Here is a 24,862-nt window from a genome sequence, read left to right as displayed (position 1 = left end):
GAAAGTCTTGTGAGCTTTATTCTCACACTTTCAATTTTAATGTGGCTTTTTAAAAATTATTTTTATAATTACACTACATTAATAGCATAATTAAGTACTTTTCATATATGTGTACAGTGCCAGCTTTGTTTCTGTAATGTATATTCAAACATATCGTTGTGAACATCTATGTTTATTTATGCATATGAAGATGATTTTTCTGACAAATAGTCAGTGGGATACAAAAAAATCTCTTTTGCTTTGTAATTTTGCCAGACTCACCTGCACACATTGTACCAGTCTCTTTTGCGAGGATCTGTTTTACAATTCCAAAACTATATGCACATCAAAGAGAAACAGTAATAATAATAATAAAAATACTAGATAAATCTCTTTTAAAATTTGGGGCAAACATGAATTTTCACAGATGAACTTCATGTTTTCACTAATAGCAGTTTTTCTGTGTAAACAAGTATCAGTATTATGTGCACTAATTCAGGAAGATGATGAGTTCATGTTTGATTTTAATTATGTGTCATCTCACTGAAAATGAGGAAATTTGTGTATTCCTGCTGAATGTCAATAAATAGTGAAAGATGAAAGTACATAATGTAAAGAGTTGAACAGCAAATCTGATGCAACTTACCCAAAGGGGCACACAGCATACCTGAAGATGTTGAGAAAAGAGAATAAATAAGATGTTTTAAAATATTTTTGCCTTTTTCCTGTTCAAAACACTTGATGAATTTCCCATAATATTGGTGGGTAGAGAGACATTTAAGACAGGCAAAAGAAATCTTAAATTCAGGTGTATTTTAGCCCTGGCCTATTACTACATTTTGAGATAATCACATGGCATGAGTTGAGGATTTTATCTATATTACAGATCTGTTCTCAGAAGGCTTTACATTCCCCATTGCAGCCTTTGATAATTCAATTAGTCTCTCAAAAAGTTGGGAGTAGCTGATAAATTCACTTTAATGTTAAATCAAGTACCCCAGCAGGTTTCTTTTAATATGATCGCTTCTCAGGGAGCTGAGCTCTAGAGGTGATACCTCCCAAATGGAGCCTTTTGCAAGGAATATGTGGGCCTCAAGAACAGATTAAAAGAACTGTCTGTACCAACATAGCTTCTCGCTATTAATAAAGTTACTTCAGATCATGACAGTGATCTCATTCACTCAGATGGTTGTCCATCTAGTTTAATTTAATTTAATTGACAACCTTAGCTCTCTCCATGGATCAGATTCCATGAATATGACGAATGATCTCAGGAACAGAGAATGTCTTTAAACAAGCTGATTTTAACCCTTCCCTTTAAACACTGTCTTTTGGGATTCCCAAATCTTATTGGCAGACACTGATTGCTGAATAACAAGTAGGAGGGGATTAGCTACATCTGCATTGACCGTGTCTTCAGAGAATGCTAACAATAATGCCAGTTCTGTTTGTCTACCTCTAGGAAATGAACAAAGAGTATGTGTTAGATGAACAACAGGATTTAGTGTGGTAAATAGATGTATGTCCCTGTAGAAATCAGCTAGCAAAGCAGAGAGAAAAAAGTCCTAATAAGAAAATGCTGCTTAGTACTTACAACCAGTTGGCCTTAATAGGCAGATTTTCATTGACCTTCTGTACAGGATTACAGTCTTGTTAGAAGGAAGACTTGAATTTTAGATGCATTCATCCATATCATCAAAGATGCATGTTGTCATCATAGTTGGAGCAGGCTAACTGTGACACTGGAATTATACAGAAAATGCTTCATTTTCCTATCCAAAGGTAGAAAATAAAAAGGGATGGGGAATGTAAACCTCTCTCTATGTGTGAAATGCTTTATTCTGTATTTTTATTCCACATTTTCCTCTTTGAAATTAAATAGGCAATTATATTCAAAGATATCTTTTGCTGATTGCTTTATAAAACATATTCTCACAGTAAGCAAAATTAAATGTTACTTTAGATATGTTTATTTCAAAGAAAGAGTTTGAATGAAAACAAATTTATTTCTAATGAATAAATTCTATGAAACAGAAATTTTACATAAACATTCAGATTTATTTTATAATTTCTTGTCTTATTTTATTTTTACTTGAAAATTAGAGACTTGCAAAATAGCTTCTTTCTATGCTGAGTAATTAACTCATTAAAGACTGTGCTGGTTTTATATACTTTTCATGCAATTATTATTTTCTCCTTAATATGCCCCTAGATTTTTTCTACAAAAAAAAAAAAAAAAAAAACCACACTCTAAAACTGACAATATCTATCCCAAGATATGTTGTAAATGTCAGCCTAGCTAATCTGTCCAATATGGCTTTAAAATACTCCTTGCAGTTATTCAGGTGCAATGAACTGTGGCTGCAAAATATTGGAGGCAGTTTGTAACACCCAGCTGCAATTGAGTTTATCTGAATATCATGTAAAACAGTAAAATAGTGTAAAATAGTGGCTAAAAGTAGCTGTGTTCATATAACACAGGAGCATTTGATAATGCAGATATGCTCTACAGGGTTATCGTCATTGGTTTTCATCATCTTTATACAACAAAAACAACAAAACTGCTAAATAGGCATGTCAGCTTTTCAGAAGACTGTGACTGATGTTTTATGAACAAAGTTGTTGACAGTTTGGAAATCCTTGTTTATCATCCCAGCCTGACTTTCTCAGAAATGCCATCATTAAATCAAAAAGCACATTCCAAATTTAAACTGAGAATTTATTTAAAGAAGGAATGAATATTTGGGCTGATGTTTGAAAGACACAGACTAAATGAATGGGAGAGTTCAGTCCTACTGAACTTTTAAAATAGGAATGTTGAGCTCAGAATTGTTTTCAGGAATGGAATCAGCAGTTGATGGGAATTTGAGATATGCTGATTTATACCAATACTTTCTATTTTGTCTTCGGAAAGGAGAGAAGTGGCATACTGTGATTTACTTTACTCTTTACTTTTCAGACAACCCAAAATCTGGCTCTAAGATCCAGGGATAGCAATTCTATATTCTCATGATGGACAGAAATGCATGAAAAAATCTGACACAAAAGTATGGGCTGATTCACAAAAATCCCTGTTAACTTTCTTGTTAAGTAAAATTTTAAAGTATGCTTTTGTAGTGTTTGCAGAAGATTTGTAGGTTTGAACTACAGCTAGAAGTAAAAACTGAAATTTAGCATTTTTGCAAATTACCCAGTACTCTGCTGTGTTTAAGATTCAGCTAGATCTGGGAGCCAACAGAGCCTGGGCAGCAAAAACAAGGTATGGTAGCTCAGAGGAATTAGTGAGGAGCTTGGCTCTCATCTTCCTCTGCCTCTGAATTCAAGCAGGAGATAGGACAATGTTTTGGACATAGCTATTATGTTAACTTGCTCTGCTCACAAAGTACAGCTGATCAGCTGCTCTGCATTTTTCTTGCTAAGTTTCTGGAAACATAAAATATAAAATAAAATAAAATTAAAATAAAATAAAATAAAATAAAATAAAACAAAATAAAATAAAATAAAATAAAATAAAATAAAATAAAATAAAATAAAATAAAATAAAATAAAATAAATATAATAAAGGGTTCTTCATACCATGTAAAACATTTTGCTTCTGTAAAGTTAGCAGCACCTGTACATCAGCAAAGCCACTCCCTGCTGTGACTCTGACAAGTTGGAACCAGTGCTGTAACCTCAAGGACAGACTGGATCATCCACAATTTCCCTCAGAGAAGAGCAGCAAATCCCAGTGTGTTCTTTCAGGCTTTCAAGATAGAACACTTTGAAGCAAATTTTACTTGTGTAAAAAGAGTTGTAGTTTGGCATAAGCATGGTAGCACAATATTAAGAGGAGAAAGTAATCTGTTTTACTTTTGAAAGGAAATATCTCAGTGGAAAAGTACCAGAAATTTTGATCTGACTATATAGTGAATGAAATATTCAGTGGGAATCCCAGAAGTTATAAATGCATGTAATCACTAGGATATCTCTTTGCAAAGGGACAATTTTCTTACCAACAATGTCACATTTTGGAAAAGGGGACTCAAAATGCTGAGTTACATGCTTAAATCTCACCTACATTAAATTAGGGGAAATTAGACTCTCAACAGTTTGTTGAGTGATGAAAAGCTTCAGCCAGCTAATTAGAAAAGCCAAACCAATGAGTGTGTATGACTCTAATATAGAAATAGGTATCTTCAGGATATGAACTCTGTGCATTCATTGAAAATAGGTAGGCCTGTCTGGGAAGTATTTTAGATCTGGAGTGTATCACCAAATACTGAATGACTTTCTGAATCCATCCTTCTCCATTGTCTCTAAAGACAACATAAACATTCTAGTTAATTTTAATTGCAGGAAATTAGATTATGTGTTTTTCTCTGTTTCTTGAAAGACCGTATTATCTCTCTTTTAGCTGCTGTTAGGCATCTGATGAAACTAATATTCTTTTTTTTTTTTTTTTTTAATCCTTTGATTGACAGGAACTCTCCTAGAATTTTATTTTAAATTAGATGTAAGATCTAGTTTTCTACCCTCTTGCATTCTAGTAAAAGCTTGAAGAGGAGGGCTGACAAAACCATGTCTTGCCTTCCTATTCACTAGGATTTAATGTATGTGGTAAGAGCTACAGGTTCAAACAAGTCTTCTGGTGAATGCATAGTTAAATTCTCCCACTCTATGGGTAAATTTCTGGGTGTGCAAAAGGTGCAGACCAATGCTATTCACAATAAAAAATTGAAGTGACCACCATGTAAAATGGCACGTTAGAAATGTTTGTTTGTGTCCAGTAAATGAGACCTTTCAAAAAATGGCAGCTGTAGGAATGCATATCTTTTCCGTGAATCCCAAACAGACTTAGACTGGCATATTAGTTAAAAGCTATGTAAAAGGAAAGATCATGCTCAGTGGTTGTACTTAACACAAATAAATTCTAGTAAAAGACTTATCTTGAGCATATTTTATTTGTTACCATGGATAACGTCAGATGTCAAATTACCAGTTCTTTTAAACTTTTTTATTTTTTTTTTAAGAATTAATTTCTGTGTTTTTCCAATTAGAAGGAAAAAAAAAAAACTTTGCTGGGGGTTTCTGAGGTGAACATTGACGCAAAGGCTAAAATAACTTCAAAAAGTCTTCAGGTTAGTGTTCATCCTATGCAGCTACCTCCATCTTTTAGATTATTACTGTTCTGCATGGTCTGCCTGACCAAAGAATAGGATTTGCCATGCTCTTTGATCTCTTCAAAATATATTGAAATCTGAAATCAAGTGCTTTGCCTGAGTTTGACTTCGCTGGCAACAGTGAGCTGAATAATGTACTAGGATTTAGAGTCTTCCTAATATCATCTTAAAAAAAAAAAAATCTTCAGAATTGGTCTGGCTATAACTGGGTGCTCTGAAGACATGATGTGTGACTAAAAGAATGAGGAGCAACAATCAGGAAAGTTTTTAAAAAGAGAGAGAGAGAATAAATAGAAAAAGGAATACCAGCTAAAACATTTATAGAGGAAACAACCCTATATGTTTAAGAGGCTGTACAAAGTGCCAAATGTCATTCTAAGAAAAGAGCACAATTTCTATGTAAAATATTCAGAAGGCAGAGCTAAAATATTTTGTTGATAGCCATAGTGCAGAGCTCTTTGCATATATTGTCAGTAATGCAAAAATAGTTCTACAAAACACAAATATCCTTTCATTTATTTCTTTCACATTAATCATCTAGGTTAGAGGTTTTCTACATACTAATACTAGGGACAATTAAGACTGTTTAACACAGAGACAGATGCCAGATGTACGCATGTAACAGTTACAGAGGAAGCATATGCATAGTATCAACTCTACAAATAGTCGAGCTCCCTAGGCACTCAACAGTTTTGAAGCTAAGGGAGGTAATGTTTTTATGTTATAACATTTTCCCTTGGTGGTAGCAAATTAGCTGCCTTGTATCCATCTTCAGCTGCAACTGCAGAGTCACTTGAGAGCTTACAAATAAGTTTAGAGCTCTGCTAAACTGCTTCTTAGATACCTAAGAAGCAGGATATGCACCATGTGTGTGATGTAACAGATGAACTAAAGAAAAAGAAAAAAAGGTTGATTTTTTTCTTCACATAAGACAATTTTTTCATACCTTAACTACTTACAGAATTTGTGCAAGGTCATTGTAAAGAAACCTTTCCAATTACTGGAATCCATCACTATAATATTTACTTCATTTACAGTTTTTTATATGCTTTCCACCATGACTTTACTTTAATGGGTGCCCCACCTCTTAGCCTTTTTGTTGTCTTGGAAAGAAAAGACAAGAGACTACTACAGATATTCTTGGCCTGAAATCTTAGTATCACAGATAATGGAAAGAGGAGAAAAATGGACCCCGATATCTACCTCATGGCTTTTCAAAACCAGCCTCTGGGTTTTCTATAAAAAATAAATAAAATAAAATAAAATAAAATAAAATAAAATAAAATAAAATAAAATAAAATAAAATAAAATAAAATAAAATAAAATAAAATAAAATAAATAAAATAAAATAAAAATTTAAAATAAAATAAAATAAATAAATAAAATAAAATAAAGTAAAATAAATAATAAAATAAAATAAAATAATAAAATAAAATAAAATAAATAAATGTTGATCATGTTTCCATCTCTACTGTGGGTTTGGCAACATTTTATAGCACATCTGCCCCATTTCTAGGGGTGTAGCATCTTCATAATCTCTACAGAGTACGGATTTCCTTAAAGGAAGTCTGCAGATAGACACTGACTGACATATTCTGAATCCTTCAGCAGTTTTAAAGGTATCAGGTACAGCTTCTACTTGTTTTGCCAGAACAATATTTAACTCATCTAATGCCTTGCTGTTGAATTTTCTTTGAAGGATATTCAGACAAGTAATCTGAGGGCAAAGCTAAGACCCTGACTGCATTTTACTTGGTGGCATTTTTTGTACCTTGCCTTTAAATATATTTCTAAAACTAAAACACATTTCTTATAGGAACATCACTCAGATGAGGGATTTCTAGAGACCAGAAAAAGAGCTTCTAACAATTAACAGGCTTAAAAAAGTAAACATATTAGTGAAGACAATGAACACATAATGACAACATCCTTGGACATAGACCCCAAATTATCAATTCTTTCTTAACGGTATGTTTGGTCACATCAGAGTCCTCTGACATCAGCACAACAGATTAAGCTATAACACATGAAAAGGTGACAAATAAAAATATGACAGTCCGTTGAGCAGCTCAGTTACTGCAAATAAAAGTAACTAGCAAGAGAGATTTTCTGTGTTAGTGTTGTTTATATATATAGTCTTCTTGCTCCTGGAAAGATAAGAACATGATATAGATTAGGGTTTTTGATGAAGGATCTGTGGAAATCAAGACACAAATACTCTGAAATCATCTTCAGTGTCTTTCAGAGATTCATTTACAGTTCACGGAGACCCTGAAAATATGTTATTTAGTCTGTTTATATGTACAATCCTCTTTGCCAAACTAGTTTTATTTAGAGAGTCAGATTTCAAAAAGGCATCATTCATTATTCTTTCTGATTGATCTAATTAGAGCACCATTCAGGCAGAAACTAAGTAAGATAGCATTATGAAACTAAAATTCCTAAAAGAGTGCGGGTGCTTTATAAATTGGCATAAGGTTAATCCCATTCTGGAAATCTCTTTTGAAGGTGGTAATAAAACACAACACCAGCAATCTGCTAAACAATAGTCTAGGGCACCATCTAATCAAACAATAATGAATATGCTACTTATCATGCCATAAGGGAGACTCCGTATGAAACCGATAAACCAGTTCTTTTTCTAGGAAGACATTTCTGTGTCTGTATGTCCAAATGAGATTTCCTTAAGGAGAAGCATCAAGGAAAGTGTTCTTCCTCCTGTTCTGTCAGATGCATTTCACCTCCCATGAAGCCCAAGTGTATGACCCTTACACATCAACCTTTTGAAGCAGAGAATGATACCCAGTGGGTTTTTCTATCTATCAGTATAAAACAGACATGGTCTTATTATGTCTTGTAAAGGAGATTTTAAATGTAAATCCAGGCATGCTGGCAGGGATGTGGGGAAAGCTGTATTCTTTTTCACCAAAGTAGCCAGATTTTGAATGGTTCAACATCTGTGGTGCTGTTAAATTTTGTTGTTGTTGTTGTTTGTGTGTGAAATTTTGCAAAGGAAAACAGATTATCTGAAAAGCTTTAATGTGTTGATTCTGTATTGGACAAAATCCTCCTCCTACACAGAACCTGATACACTTCCATTCAAGAGAACCTACCTACAGTCAGGATGTAAATAGAGCTATTGGAGGATATAGAAATAGATTTCTTCAGAAGCCTGTTTCTCCACACAGTGGCACCCTCATCAGTCAATGTCTGTAAACAAGTTGTCATATCCAAATTTGAGACAAGCTTACAAAGCAAAAAGCTTAGTGCCTTCTAATTAAAGATCTGTATATTGAGATAATTGGCAACTGGTGGAGAAGGTTCAGTAGTATAATATATAGCTAATCATTGGTGGCTTGATGGTGTGACAGATGGGGATAGCCTCTTTAAATTATAGAGTTTTTATATTGGTATTTTCAGGAAATGTCAACAGCATGATTATATTTTCATTAATGTTGTCTTTCCTTCCCATTCATTGCTTTTGTTTGTCATAATCACTTGTCTCTAACTGTACAGTCTATTATTATTTGTATAGGACACAGCATAATGGGGCTGCTTAATGATTGGATTCCTAAACATTGCTGCGGTACAATATACAGTGTTTAGCATTTACTAAATATTACAAATTAGATATGGAAATTATTGATATTGCAATTATGACTAGCTCACAAAAAAGTTAGTAAAATTTTATTTATTTATTTATTTATGAATGTCATGCAAATTCTGCTAAGGATTGCACAAATTCAGCTAGGTTTAAGATATGAGTTATTCCAGTTTATGTGTCAGCACTGAAAAAATTCCAGTATAAAATCTGTGGAACTGCCTTGATCAAGAATAAGAAAATGTGTTATACTAAAAATATTATTCCTAACAGATCCTCAAACTTATTCTCTTATGTTAATCCCTGCAGTTTTCTTTCCCTTCTTTTCCAGGAAACAGCTTTTGGGCTCTACAACAAAGATTTACTGTTTAAAACTGTGAATTTGTCAGGTCACTAAAGTCTCCCTGTAGCTTCTCAGCTAAGTGCAGAGCTGGCATAGCTAGCCCTTGTACATTCCTGCCTGCAGTGCTGGGCTAGGAAGAGTTTTTTATGGTGGGATGGAGAAGAGGCCAAAATATCTTTTCATGGCTATCATATGGTAATTTTACTGCAAATTAGAGTAGGTGCCAGTCTGACTTACAGGCAAACTTTGGAAAAAAAAAAAAAAAAAAAAAACTGGGTTTCCAAAGGTTTCTTAGCCTCTCCTTTTTCTCCTCTAATGGGAAGAAATTATTACTCAGATGGGCACTGTTTTTTTCACTGCTGCCCCAGACTGATAGGAAAGCAGATAATGAAGCACCCAGAAGCATCTCCTCTCCTTTCTTCTATGTACTTTTGTCAAGGTGCAATAGAAAATGTGTCAATTTCTAAGGCAGCTCCTCTCCCATTAGGTCTGTTGGAGTTTGTTGGGGAGAAGTGTCCCTTGCATTTGCCATCTCAGTGCATGGGGCTGGAATATGCTTTCACTTCACTATCAACTATAAATGACCGTGTTTGTACAGTCACTTTTGAGAACGATAGCAAGAAGTGTCAAGGGCCATGAGCTATGCCCAGAACACAGATAAAAGCTGTTTTTCTGCTTTGGAAGTTTTGACATTATTGGGAATTTTGGAAGCAGAGCCTATCCCTGTCTGTGACTCACAGGTTTGATTTGCCTCCAGAACAGCAAGGCAGAGGCCAAAGACCCATTGTTGGGATCTGTGGACCAGCCCGCTGTGAGGATGGAAAATTTTCAGGTAACAGAAATATTTTCTTGCTGTTATGCTGTCTTTAAGTAAAAATATATGATTGTCATTAAATTGTAAATATGAATTTAAAGCACATTTCCATAAAAGAAAATGTTAAATATTCTGTAGTGCTTATTGTAATCCTGCAATATTTCTCTAATATTTATGGTCTGGGACAACTCTGAGCTAGAATTAAATCCATAAACCCACTTGTTTTTTATTGTTTTTAAAGTGTTTTATGCTATGCCAATATTAGAAATATAATTTATTTATCCTCTGTTCAAAAAACAAGCAAGCAAGCAAACAAAACAAAACAAAACACAATGACAACATAAACAACAACAACAAACAGAGGAAAATTATAAGGATTACAGGCATAAATGTTTTAGTTATAATATCAGGAAAGGACTGCATGATCCAAGGGGTTTACAAAGTGGCAGCCCGTTCTTATTTTACTGCCAGTCATTTTGCTAATCTGAGCTACATAATTGCTTTGCCTAACTGAAAGGAACTTTTAAACAGACAAGCCAATAAAAATACTCAGATCGGAGACAGTTCTGCTTAATAACAGTAAGCATGTGCATAGAAGTATTTGTTTACCTCTGCTCATTTATGTCAAAATCAATTGTAATTAAACAGGAATCTAACCACAGAAATAGGTGGTTGTTCTCATCAAAAGTGTCATATAGCCCTAGTCTTTAGGCCATGTCAAAGAAGCCCATTTATTTCCATCCTGTAATAAATACCTACTTATAGTCCTTTCAGTTCTTTTGTAAAGGCAGTTGTCTGTCTCAAATCAAAAGGTTTTCAGGTATATTGCAGGAATTACTGAAATTATGAAACCAGAGTTATTTATATTCTCCTTTGGACATCAGATATAATTTATTGTCCATTTGTTTACACATGTTTACAGAAAATACAGACCTTCCATATCTATTTCATGGTATTAAAAGATATAAATTGTACTTTATCAGTGTAAAGCATATACTACCTCTCCCCCCCACCCCCACCCCCCACCCCCCCACAATGCACACCCATAGTATGCTTGTCATCAGACCAGAGGAATATGCACTACAGATAATTTTATACCTTGGTTCATTACTGATTGAATTCTAAATGGAAATGTTTTTAGTAATGAACACAAATTCACAAAATTAAGGGTAAAATAAGTCTGTCTCATAGGGAATCAGTGTGAACTCCATGCGTACATTCAAAGGTTAATCCTTTTCTTTGTAATGTGAAACAAGGGCCAGAAATACCTGAATTACTGCTTATTCTGTAAAGTAATGAAGGATAGAACATTGCAAGAGTGAAGGTGAATAGCATCATCAGTGTGAAACTGCATGCTTCAAAAAGAAGATGCACTTTTTGCTATCAGTCCTCTCCTGTATTTTTCATTTGGAGCCGTTAGTCCTCGAGACGTTCCAGTGAACCATCCTTGCTTATTTTTTAGCTTCCATATTTATAGAAGGGGAAAAAAAATGAAAGTCTATTAGGAGGAGGTGTTCATGTGATAGTAGAAACTAGGTGTCAACTGCTGGTAGAGAAAAAAAGAGTAAATGGGTAAGACAAGAAGATTAAGTAGCATTTCCTGGGACAGTCAAATACAACAAAGGCTACTGTCATTTGAAAATATTCAGTATTATTTGTGCATTTATTTGGTCATATTTTTATTTATCCTCCTTTGATGAGCAGATGTTAATATAGAACTACATTTTTTTTACATTTTGTAACAAGTTCTTAGAAAAGAATGCACTTAAACAACCATTTAACAAGTCAAATTTTATAAATTGTCAAATTCTGTCTACTTTGCTTCACTTCTAACACAATTTGATAAAAACATTTACCAGTTTAGGGAGGAATATGATTATATATATATATATGCATGTGTGTGTATATGTTCAAGCTTACATGTACGGGATGTATACACATATACATATATTTAAAATCTGATTTTCACTATACACAAACATGGACATTTACTATTACATTATATAGAGTACTTTCATACAAATTACAGTGTTCTTTATGTTAAAAACATAGCACATTAAATATTTCTTAGAAGTATTTAAATGGTGATGTTGTACATGTATTGTTTACTTTCAATTCTCTTTGTAGCTTCATGTGTGTATGTGTAATTTAAATAATTGCGGTCCAATTAAACTGGAAAACAATGAATTTATGAACTCTGTTTACACTGAGTCACTGCTTTTTCTTTTCTTTTCCTTTTTTTTTTTTTTAGAAAAAAAATCCTTTTTGTTACCATGATTAAAATTGTGTATAATTAAGGAATTAAGCTGTGATATCACAGTTTTAGCTATTGAAGGGAGACAGATATCGAAAGCATTGATTAATTAATTAACTTTATAGTGAAATGTATTTATCGTGAACTCAAGTACCTGCTTTTAAGTGTAATCATAGTATTTGTGAGGAAAGGGTAGGAAATTAAAAGCAGTGCAATAAAAGCATCTTTTGCTTTAAACTTGCTACAGAACACAGCTGTTAAATGCCAGCTTCTCTGGTAATTTAGAATAAAATATGCAAGGTATGTCTAAGGTTACACCAAAATACACATCTTGCACTGCAATTCATATTTTTTCAACATAACTTTCTTCCTAAACCGTCTTAAATTTCTGTCCACTAAATTTTGCTGTGTAGATGTCTGTTGTTTCCAGTTAGCTTCTTTCTTTTTATTTGTATGGCTGACAATTTAGCAGTTCTATTTTTGTGTGTGTTCTCCCTGAAGTGCATAAAACACTTCTGACTGTTTAGCCTTAAAGCTCCAGAGAATCTGGAAAACCTCTAGGCTGCTTCTGTTTATTGTACACACTTGCACTGTTAAGGGTTTATTTTCAACAAGAGGGAAACAAGTATGGAGATAAAGACCGATGGTGCACATCACTCTACCAGCACATCTTGCTGTATAGAACAGTGTTTGACCTATTTTACATATATATATGTATATATATACCTTTAAATTGATTCTATTTTCTCATAAATACTAATTTGGTCCTTGGTGATAGTTCACTTCATGTTTATAGTTTTTGCTGCTAGTACAACAGGGCCTGTTCGATTTTCTTCACTGCCTGCTAGCTGTAACAGGCAAAATTACAGGCTAATGGTGAGATGAGCAACTTATTATGCATGATAATCAATACTTGAAATCCATTTCCCGTGATGTGACACAAAAGAGTGAAGTGAAAAGACAGATTTTCAAAACTAGAATACCAAAACTCATGCAATACAGGTGGTTTTCACTTCAAGGTCATTCAGGATTTGTTTCTTCACAAAACTGCCTTCTTTTTTGGCTTCATATTTAATTCACTCACTGCTAAGATGCCCGGGGAGCAGAAATGGAAAGTTAGTCAATACTGTGAGTATGAATGCAAGTATAAAAACTGCTTTAGCAAATGCAGGAAATGGGAAGGGGAAGGAAGATATTACAGCCAATATATATGATATATATGCTGTATGGTATATATCTCTTTTACTTAAAGAGCTTTCCAGCAAAGTTTGTATTTTATTGGTGTGAATGAATAATGCAAGTACTGTATAAGTTATCCTCATACCCAGTGTATGTGTAGGCAAATGAGTTAACAAATTCAAATCTTAGAACACAACTTGGTGACAAAATTAACCTAATCAATTTTGAAAATCTCAAAGCATAGTTTTTGGCACAGTACTGAGTACCTAGCATAGTTAAAATATTTCCACTGGCTGAGAAATTCTCTGATCTTTACCTTTCATCTTAAGTTTATTCATTTCAACAAATGAATCAGTTCAGGGAAGTATTTTGTTAATAATGTACAGTCAATTTTTAGATTAAGAGAAAGGTTTAAAATAGAATATCCTATTACATAAATTATCCAGCTGTGTATTTTATACATATATATATATATATTAAATGCAGATAGGAAGTTATGTAAGTTAATTTTCAGACACTATGACATAAAGCTAGTACCTGAAAGACTGAAAAAGCTTCCCTTCTTCAGATCTTCTGATGCTCTTCTAGTAAACTGTGACCTTTCAACATATTAAATATGGGAGAGCTATTTTCCTTTTTTTTTTTTTTTAATTTTTGTCTTTTGCTAAAAAGAGACCAAATTATATGCAAAAAATGGTATAAATGATAGTTAAGTTTGCAAAAAATAAAAAATAAAAATTGTTGGCAAATAAATTACTTGCTTAAGGGAACCTTCAAAAATGCCTGCAGACTTTTATTTAGCATTGTCATGCATACCATATAAGAAGAAAGTAATTTTAGATATATGTTAGAGAAAATCCTGAATGAAGCAACTATTATTTCTCATTACTAGATAGTTACACTTCTTAAGCCAGTGGCTAAGTTTACCACAAATCCACTCTGTAGGATTAGGAGGAAAAGAAAAAATAGCAAAATCAACTTAGAGAAAGCATTTGCAAAATCTAAAATTCCCAAATTGCTATAGAAAGGGTTTGGTTTGCCTTGGCCTTGGAACACTTTTTTGTTTATTTCCATTTCTTTTTCTTTCTTTCTTTTTCTTTCTTTCTTTTTCTTTCTTTCTTTCTTTCTTTCTTTCTTTCTTTCTTTCTTTCTTTCTTTCTTTCTTTCTTTCTTTCTTTCTTTCTTTCTTTCCTTCTTTCTTTCCTTCTTTCTTTCCTTCTTTCTTTCCTTCTTTCTTCTTTCCTTCTTTCCTTCCTTCCTTCCTTCCTTCCTTCCTTCTTTCTTCTTTTTCTTCTTTCTTTCTTTCTTTCTTTCTTTCTTTCTTTCTTTCTTTCTTTCTTTCTTTCTTTCTTTCTTTCTTTCTTTCTTTCTTTCTTTCTTTCTTTCTTTCTTTCTTTCTTTCTTTCTCTTTCTTTCTTTCTCTTTCTTTCTTTCTCTTTCTTTCTTTCTCTTTCTTTCTTTTCTTTCTTTCTTTCTTTCTTTCTTTCTCTCTCTCTCTCTCTCTCTCTTTCTTTCTTTTCCTTCCTTCCTTCCTCCCTCCCTCCCTCCCTCCCTCCCTCTTTCCCTCCCTCCCTCCATTCTCCCCCCCTCCCCCCCTTTCTTTAGAAGTTTCACTTGGTTGCTTTACAGCTTTGAGGCTGTAGAAGCTCTGGAAAACTACATACAGAAAACCTTAGTGGTGGTGAACTAATGGTTGGAATAAGGTATATGTTGTTTTTATGTATTAAATGTATGACTATATTTTTCATTAAACAGTTTTCCCACATATGTTGTGCCTATGGGTGGGCATATATGTCCATTCCATTTTGTTCAAGTGAAGTAAAATCAGAATTTTTCCCAGTTCTGTCAGTGTGCTGTAGTCTCAAAGTTGGGGATGTATTTTACTCTTGCTTTTCATTATGATTACTCTAATTTGTATTCTACATTAGAACCAGAATATGGTTTACTTTTCCTTGGAGGTCCCCTAGAATTTTTATTTTTTAAGCCTGTGTCTTAACATTTTCTTCTTCAAAAATCACTCTGTGTCCTCCTCATCATTCTCACTTGATTTATTTATTTATTTATTTATTAGATTTTAAACTTTTCAAGGAAGGGAGCATATATACAGAATAACACTCTTTCATAGGACTTCATCATTAATAACTAAAAAATCTGAGTAAATTATCTCTTTCTGATTTAACTGATCATTGTGACATAACACAATTTTGATTAAATTTAAGTCACATTATATTCATGTCTATTGGACTCACAGAAGAAGTGTTTCTTCTGTGTTAGGTTTTTGCAGTGCAGCTGTCCATGAATCTGGTGGTTATTTACAGACATCATAAGATTACAAGGAATTTATTTTTTAATTTAAAATTTACCCTATTTTCAGGTCAACAAGTTTGCTCAGTTTTTTTTAAGAGCTATTGTACATTTGTGTGCGCGTGTGATTCATCCTTACATATGAATACACAATTACAGGTTTTTGTTTTTGTTTTGTTTTGTTTTGTTTTGTTGTCCAGCTGAAACTTCAGGCATTTTGTACATACTGAATTCCTCAAATCAAATTTGAAACCCATTTGTCCATTTCTGTGGCTGAAAATACTTAATAGTTAAAAATCAGAGTCAAAATTCTGATCAAAACCTAAAGATGGTAAAAGGATTAATTTTGTCAGTATTGACTGAAGAGTACTGTGAAATTAAAGGAAGAGAAGGTAACTCACATCACAGTTCTGCATTCCTGAAAAAATAAAAATAAAAATCATTTAAAGAGCATTTCTGGAATTCTCCTGCTTCCTGAAATTAGGATAGAGTTGTGTAAAGAATTTCAGAATGGTGAAGGATGACCCAAACATATCCTCTTAGTGCAAAATAACAGACAAACTAAGTTTTTTAAAACAGAATTTTTTCTTTATGTCTTTGAACTCTAGGACAGGAACTATTAAAATTTATGTTCTAAGACTGTAGTGAACTATATATATATATTATTTAACTATATATTTTTTGAAAGAAATAAGACAATAGAAATCCTGATAACATTATCAGTTCAAATAGCATGTCATGGTTTGTCATTCTTCCAAACTGTATGAGGAAATACATTTTCAGTTATTGCACCAAAACAAAAAATGGGAAAGCTGATTACATGATCCATACTCATGCCTAATAAAATTGCAATATGCACTTTTTGGCAAGCTTATATTTAATGCATACTGATGGAAAATTTTAGTTCTCTGTTCTCAGCAGGAAAAGTAGGCTCTTTAACAAAACCTTTTTATTTCATGACTGTCACACAACATAACAATTACAAAAGAAATGGAGGTGACAAAAATGAAAAGCCAGCTTGCTGATTTTTATGAAGTGTTTGTATTTCCAGAAAGGCAGTCATTGCTCAGTTATTTGATTTGAAAAATTAATCCTGATAATGCCTTTTGAGTTCCTTAAGTACTGTTCACTATTTTCTAGGATGAGTTTTACAGAACAAAGCCTAACAGATTTCTACAGCAGATTAGTTTACAGATGAAGCTCAGTTCCACCGAGAATGATTCTCTAATGACCCCTTTTTGCTTCCATTGGGCTGTGTGAATGCTTTAATACCTAGAGAATAGCATTAAATAAATCTATTGTCTCAACTAGACAGTCTATGCAATCCTTCTGAAATATTTTACTTATAGCTTTTCTTTTTCTCCATAATTAAGAAACCAGATGTCAAGTAAATCCATCGCAAGTTGATCATAGACTCTCCTTTAATGTAAAGAAAACCACTTATAACTAGAGTTTTTCTCTTTCTTTTTTTGTTTTGCAGAGCAAGAAGAATGTGTTAACTGCACAGATGAATGCAGAGTGCTTGGTCATTCTGACAGGTGTTGGATGCCACAGTTCCCTGCAGCCAGCCAGGCTGAGAATGCAGATTATCGCACAAATCTCTTTGTACCCACAGTTGAAGCTAATGTTGAGACTGAGACTTACGAAACTGTGAATCCCACTGGGAAAAAGACTTTTTGTACATTTGGGAAAGACAAGAGAGAGCACACTATTCTCATTGCCAATGTTAAACCTTACTTAAAAGCCAAACGTGCCCTGAGTCCTCTGCTTCAGGAGGTTCCCTCAGCATCGAGCAGCCCAACCAAGACATGCATTGAGCCTTGCACCTCAACAAAAGGACCTCTGGATGGTTGTGAAGTGAAATCAGGAGCCTTGGCTGAACCAAACAGCCAATACTTGTCAACTGACAGTCAGTATCTATCGCCTAGTAAACAGTCAAAAGACACTCCCTTCATTGCATCAGATCAGATGGCTAGGGCATTTGCAGATGTGCATTCCCGAGTGAGCCGAGACTCGAGTGAGATGGACTCTGTTCTGGAGCAGTTAGACCGTTCAGCCCGGGATCTAGGCAGGGAGTCGGTGGATGCCGAGGAAGTTGTCAGAGAAATAGACAAGCTTTTGCAGGACTGTCGGGGAAGCGACCCTGTGGCCGTCAGAAAGTGAGGGGGAAAATAAGGACAGGCTGGCAGTTACGTTCCTCTTCTGCTGATTAAAAACAAAACAAACAAAAAAAAAGAAATCATAAAATCCCCTGGTTGTAACAGGTTTACAAGAATGAAGGAAGACCAATGCTGCTTTAAGGCTTTTAGTGAACATCTGAAGTGCCCACAAGTATGTTCTTTTCACTGATCTTTCTTTTTGACAGATAACACTGGTTTCATTTTGACCAAACTTTCATTAGGACAGAGTCAAGTACACTAAGAACTATATGAATGAAGGAAAGATGGTGCCATTTTGACAGTCTGATAGGAAGGTGTGAGAAAGGTGGAATGGAAATACATCTGATACTTTGAGACTGTCCTCAATAGCTGATGCTGACTTTACTGTTTACGTATAAACCCCGAGAAAAACAGGGTTGAATATTTCTGATCTGTGGTGAATTTCCAGCAGTCACCGCAGGCTTCTACTGAAAGTCCTAAAAAGAGTTCTTGTAGTAGTCCAAGTGACACCAAACATTAACATTCATTTGTGGTAAACATTTATGTACAAAGTTATCTGCCACAAATATGAGAGAAAAAAAAAAAAAGGAACAAGAAAACAAACAAATAAAAACCCACCATTCCAAATCATTACTCAACAAAACATATCCTGATCATCAGTAAAACACTTCATATCACATTAAGGTTAAATGTAAAATGATATAGTCCATCTTGTCCTGCACACACATAAGATAATTCACTTGATAAAAAAGAAAAAAAAAAGATTTTAATATCTATTTAGCATTTTAGTGTCCAACAAACTATAAATAGTTAGTGATAAGTTTAAAAAAAAGGGGGGGTGGGGGGAATAAATTTTGAAAAAGAAAATAGTTACCTTCCAGGGTACTACGCAAAAGAAATTAACATTATTAACATTTCTATATTCATTTGTGGACACTAAAATAGCTCAGGAAAGTGAAAATGTCTTAGACATCCACACAAATCACATGATCATTTAAATGTGCAAATGTAAGAAGATTCAGTGTGTTTACATCAAATGACATATTTTTATTGATTTATTGCAGATTCAGTGCATATGAGCCAAATTGTTGAGTGTATAAGAGCTATATTGTGTATTTTATTAAATTAATATATAGTTGTGTTGCAAAAATATTTGGGCTTATATTGTAAATGGCAAGTGTTGCCTCGGTAGCTGTCGAACTCTATGAGTTTTGTTTTTTCCTGCTTCCTTTTCCCCATGGATTGTGGGAAGCAGTGCCTCAGAGCAAAGTCTCTTGTTTAATGTATGGTCTACGAAGTACTGCAGTACATAATCTGTTCAAAATGTGTTTGAGTGAGCTGATGGAGCTAACTGAATGGCCTACAAACACATCCATCAGTCATGGTTATGTGCAAGTCCTTGTAGAAGCTTCTATTGCAAATCCATGTTTAATAACAAAAATTACACTCAAACCCACACCTGTAACCTCCTTGTTTTTTTGTTTTGTTTTGTTTTGCTTTCCCAAACACATGCAGACAGTCTGTTTAATGTAGGATATTTGATTGACTTCTTAAGAGATGACACCCTTTTCAAAGTTTTGCTAATAAGTTGAGAGAGCTGCAAAACAAGGTCAATGCCAAAACATGTTAAGTCATGAACAGTATTTTCTCTCATTTTTTAGAGTGTGCAATTGATTACTGCAGTTCTAGTTATACATGGTTTATTCTGGGGGGGATGTTTTTAGTTTTGTTTTCATTTTTTATGAAAAATATTTGCAGAATAACTTGGAAAGAGTTTCAACTTTTCAATTATTTTTTTCTAAGGGTAATTTTATTGCATTTGAAAAATTCAAAATTACCTTCAGATGGAAGTTGAAAAAAAACAACCCACGTTCAAAATAAAATAACAGACAGAACACGAAAAAGAAAAAGAAAAAATGTTTAGCTCAGGATCTGTCCCTTATATGCCTCAGATATTCTTGGACATATCGCTATGGTACATTTTTTAAATATAGTGTCTGGGTTATATTAAATTTAAGCTCTACTATACAAACACAAAGAGGTTATTTAGGTTGGCAATCTCGAATCTCACAAAGCCATACTTTTCATCAATTCAAGGAAGAACAGCAACACATTTTCATGTTGGCATTGCTGTTAAAGGGTGATTTTAATTAGCCAGTCCTACAATGAATTGTCTTTGGTTGTTGGAAACACACATTCTGAAAGTTTGCTCTTAGCTCCTGCTGTTAGAAGAAGTCTACAATTACATGTAAACAAAGGATCTTGTACATGTTTTATCAAGCTACTCTCCATGTTTTGGACAATTTATGTAACTAAAATGTGGTGTTGTCTGTGTTATATATATTTTTTTCTTTTTGGCCAGGAGACCCAAGATTGATTTTGCTTGATAGCTTGATAGCTTGAAATTCCATAGTGGAGAGGATTTCTTATCATTTGATCAGTCTTTTATACGTATTTCTGTGGTGCTCATCACTTCAGTGTCTGTGCACCAAGTCTTTAGCTCTGCCAGTGAGATCCATTATTCAGCAAAATCTAAGCCAGTATGTAAATGCAGTCAAGTGATAGAGATTTGTGTATTTTATAAATGATTTTAACACTGAGTAACCAATTGTACAATTCATTGTATATGTCTGAAGACATAAACCCACAATATTCTGAGAAAGGGCTGTGTCAATGTAAGAAAAATTTACCTTAAGGCTCTCTGTCAATAGTGATTTACTAGCTTTAGCTGTTTAACACATTATCTGTATTTAGTAGTGATTATTTATTTACCACTCTGAGGTAATTCAGAATTCATGACTCACAGCTTTACGGAAGAGTTTAGAAAATCTTGCTTTTATTTAATTTGGCTGACAACTGCCTTGTGTTGTAGATCTTTGGCATATTGCTTCCAGTTAGCATACCCGAGGTTTAAAAATCTGTTTCATAATTTAGGATTCATAATGTACCAAAAAAACAGTGAAGCTTATACATTGTGAGTTTTGCTGGTTCAGTTAAAATTAACGTGATTATGTGTGAAGGAAATACCACACACAAAGAATTAAAATGTATGGTTTTTTTCTCTTTGGTATCTATCTATCACCACTGGAGGAAGAGACAGCAATGGAAGATGGAGTTTGAGTTACTTCTCTCATTCTTATGTACATGTCTTATAAAACTGAAATAAAATGTCTGTCACATGACTATAGAGAGAATGGCTGAGCTTAGAGAAAGCAAGTAAAGTAACTAATAAAATTGTACTGTACACTGTGAATAGAGCATAAGACATTTTGTATCTTTTCTTTCTTCTTTTTTTTTTTTTTTTTTTTTTCTTTATTTTTTTTTTTTAATTAATGAAAGCCAGCAACTGAGAGTTCCTTAAAAGATTGGCCAATCAAATCAGGACTCAAAATAAGACCTTATTTTTTCCCCTCTTTTTTCCTAGCAGGAACATCAGGAAAGAGATTCTTCTAAACTATGATTTGCCACCTGAGGGGATAGGCTTCGCAGTCCAAGCTACTCCCAGAAGTTAAATATTGCTCACAATGGAGCAACGTACATCAGCCAAACAAACTTTTAAGCTGTTTGTTGCTTAATGGAAGGGAAATTGCTAAGGTCAAGAAGAAGTCGGAAGCCTAGTGTATTATACACCCACCTATTATTGTTTAATTACTTTCTTTTGACATGAGGCAATGATTAGTATTGCATTAATTCAAATGGGAGTTTTGGCTATCAAGATTTGTTGATTTGAGGTGTAATTGAATGAAACCTGATTAAGGTTTTGACTTCTCTGGCCCAGTTGTGCTACAAGTTGGCATTCACATTTATCAGTCCATGTCTCCCCATATGGCTCAAAGTTGCACCAATGACTGGTGAAAGATACACAAACACACAAGAAACAAACAAACAAACAAACAAAAAATCCCACACAAACAAACAAACAAAAGCAGCATACATTGTATGAATTATCTCAAACGCTATTGTTCAATGGCTGTGTTTAATGTGACCTATCTGGAAAATGAGGACTATGAATAAAAAGCAATTACTAATAGTGGTGTTGCCTGCTTTTGCATTCATTAACACAGAAGAAATGTGTTAAACACTGCATGCCACAGGGAGCCTGATGGTAATTACTTTGGAAAAGCAACTTGTGGCATTGCGGCTGTTACAGCTAGTTATCAGTTTGCCAAAAAAATGACAGTTCCTGCTTCATTTATTAGAAATGTGTAACCGTTTTCTCTCAACAGGAAGGTGGTGAACAGTTTTCATCAAGCTGGGTAGGTTTATCTTTTAAGCAGCTGATGTGCTGAATCCCTACAGGCTGTTATTTGCTCACAGATATATGGAGCTGAATAAAGGATAGTTTGGTTCAGTACACTGGTGTGAGTTCACCAAAAGTATTATAAATGAGGGTAAAAGTTCTCAAAGGCTGTCAGCCCAACATGAAAGATCAAAACACTGCCTGAGTATACAAGTGGGGAAAATAATCTAAAGAATGTAAGGCTTTTTTTTTTTCTTCAATTTTTTTTTATTTGTGTGTGTGTGTGTCTTTCTTAAGAGCCAGAGTAAATAATTTCATTCATGTTGCTGTAAACATGACAAAAGCTGAGAAAATATGAATGCGTCCTATGTCCTGCTGACTGAGGTTGTTATAATTTAATATCTTAATTAAACCTTTTTTTTAAAAAAAAAAAAAAAGAGAGAGAGAGAGAAAAAAAGGCAAAGAGAAAAGCAAAAAAAAAAAAAAAAAGATAACTTCTGTTTGAGCATCATGAATTCCTCTGAGTATGTGGCCCTTTCTCCTTGCTTCTGTGTGATGTAACAATAACGTAGCAAATAATGTAAAACCTCTATACTGGTTTATTTATTTATTTACTAATAACTAAGTAAATAGGCATTGCTTTTGACAGCTAAATAAGATTTTTAGATTGTTCAGAATACTACAGGTATTATGAAGATATAGGTTAGTCCTGCAGGCAGAATTAACTTTTACCCACTGCATGTTTTCTGCAAGCCTCTTTGCCAGAAACAAAACCAGCCTGCATCTAATTAGCTGGCTATTCTAGGTACATAAAACCCCTATTGTTTCCTTCTCTTTTTCCTGCTACATATATTTGTCTTTCTACAGGCTGAATTCCAAAATATAGCAAGCCACTGTCTGTGCAGAGTCCTGCCAGAATGTACCTTATGCTGCTGAAGGCCTCATTGGACATGGGATGTTGCTGTCTTGCTGTCTTCAACTGTGTGTAATTCAGAGCTTGGCTGGATCCACAGTATATGTAGAACAAGTCATAAACCATCCTGGCTTTTCTTTACCCAGAATACAGAGTCATTGATTTCTCATTTGGAAAGTGGCCAGATTGTCAAATAGAGATTCTTAGATCTCCCTTAAGCCAACCACACATAACTGCTTCAGGGTTTTCACTCATAGGATAAATGCCTTGTCTTTATCCCTTATTGAGTCTAAGACATAAAAGCAACTGAAAGCTTATTTTTTCAGTTGGTAATGTTTCCCTAAAAATTGTATTTCTCCAGTAGATACAAGGGATGGCTCTCTGCTTTATGTATAACTTTATTTGTGAAAGGTCACCTTAGTATCAGTAGTGCATGCAGAAATGGATCAGGGAATTAATGAGCCACTTTAAAATTTTCTGAGATGTGTATTCCATAATGCATATGTTATGATTCAGGGAAGAGAGCACAGTATCTTGGTTTATTTATTACTGATGGTTCCCAATAATGCCTGGCTCACAAAAGCCATTAGTTCAAGTTTTGGAGAAATGTTTTTCTGTGATTTGGAGACTGATTCCTTTTTAATTATTATTGTATATGTACCTTTTCCCCTAAATATATACTGTTCAAATTGTAGGCCCTTTGTTATTCTTTAAAATGAAAATAGAGTTCTGACATAGGGATCCTTCCCTTAGGTCCTTTGGGTTAGAGATATTTTATTTGTACCAGAATTCAAAATGTCTATAAACTTTCTGCCATTTATCTTGGTAAGAAGCAAGAATGTAGACATAGCTTGAAACATAGACAATTGGACAAAAGGTTTAGATTTTGACCTGCTGAGAAATTGAATAATTAAAATTCCATCTCTTAAAATATTTTGTGTTTAGTGCCTTGACTGTTAAGTCCATGGAATTCTTATTAAAGTGCACCTACTGAACTGCTGTCAGAGAACTAGGGGATCAGCAAGTCTGTCATCCCCAACTTTTTCCAAAGACAGCATTTAAACTGCCTCTAGAAATCAGTTGATTGCTCATGCAGTTCAAAAATATATTTGCAATATGTTCGCAAAAAGAAATATTCCTTAACAAATTTGCAATTACATTTTGTATTAGCTGTAAATTTTTCATCATTTCAAGGGCAATCACATGCAGAACTCTTTTCAGTGGTTTGATTTGAAAGTGATAAAATAGAGATTATTGAGCTGGCATCAACATTAAAGTGGAAACAGCATACCTGTCTGACCATCAGAAAATGACATTTATCTTCTTCTGTTATTATTGTCTTTAGCAAAATATTCTATGCATCTGTTTTTAACCCTTTTACAACAAACATCTTCTACAATGTTACATGCTATAAGGATTTTGCAAGTATCTCTTTTATTAGGCACACTTCCTCATCTTTTTTATATCCATTTAAATATTTTACATTGCAAATTTATCTTGTATAGAGAATTCATATCTTACCATACAATTTTAAAAATATTGATATTCTGTAGATAAGAATTCCATTTATTTCTTAGAATTCTACTTGTTTTAAAATTTGATCATATTATATTTGCTAAAATATATAAAAGCCATATTTTTATTTTCCAGTTAAAACACTTTTCTTTCTATGGATAAATTCTCCATTCACTATTGTGAGTTCAATGGGAGATCCTGTTAAGAGGAATATTACTAGTAAACTAGTCAAATTTAAATCATTGTTTTAGTAATAACTAAATGTATAGCTATTTCATCTTTAGTGAAAATTATTTTGTTTTAGTATTTTTTAACTGAAAATATGAGGAAGTTAAACAGCTGATATGTATATTCCAGATAACTAATGTATTCAATATCTTCTAACTATAATATGGATCA

At 33.7% G+C, this 24,862-nt stretch overlaps 1 protein-coding gene across 6 annotated transcripts in view; it reads left to right on the top strand.

The window, feature by feature from the left end:
* PCDH17 (protocadherin 17) overlaps nt 1-21,048 on the top strand; it is a 91,160-nt gene extending 70,112 nt beyond the window's left edge. For 4 of the 6 annotated variants that reach the window (XM_048080697.2, XM_066988055.1, XM_066988046.1 and 1 more), the window contains 2 exons: nt 9,843-9,917; nt 17,117-21,048. In XM_048080697.2, the coding sequence (XP_047936654.1) occupies nt 9,843-9,917; nt 17,117-17,799 (758 nt within the window). In that variant the 3' untranslated portion in view covers nt 17,800-21,048. Of the gene's footprint in view, nt 1-9,825; nt 9,918-17,116 lie in introns of all 6 variants that reach the window. The other 2 variants (XM_066988067.1, XM_066988063.1) reach the window with 2 other exon arrangements.
* Nucleotides 21,049-24,862: the final 3,814 nt, after the last annotated feature.

Source organism: Anser cygnoides, chromosome 1 (assembly GCF_040182565.1).
Source record: "Anser cygnoides isolate HZ-2024a breed goose chromosome 1, Taihu_goose_T2T_genome, whole genome shotgun sequence".
In the NCBI taxonomy this organism is placed as follows: Eukaryota; Metazoa; Chordata; class Aves; order Anseriformes; family Anatidae; genus Anser; species Anser cygnoides.
The sequence above is the reverse complement of the archived record's forward strand: the minus strand, read 5'-3'. Positions and strand labels throughout refer to the sequence as shown.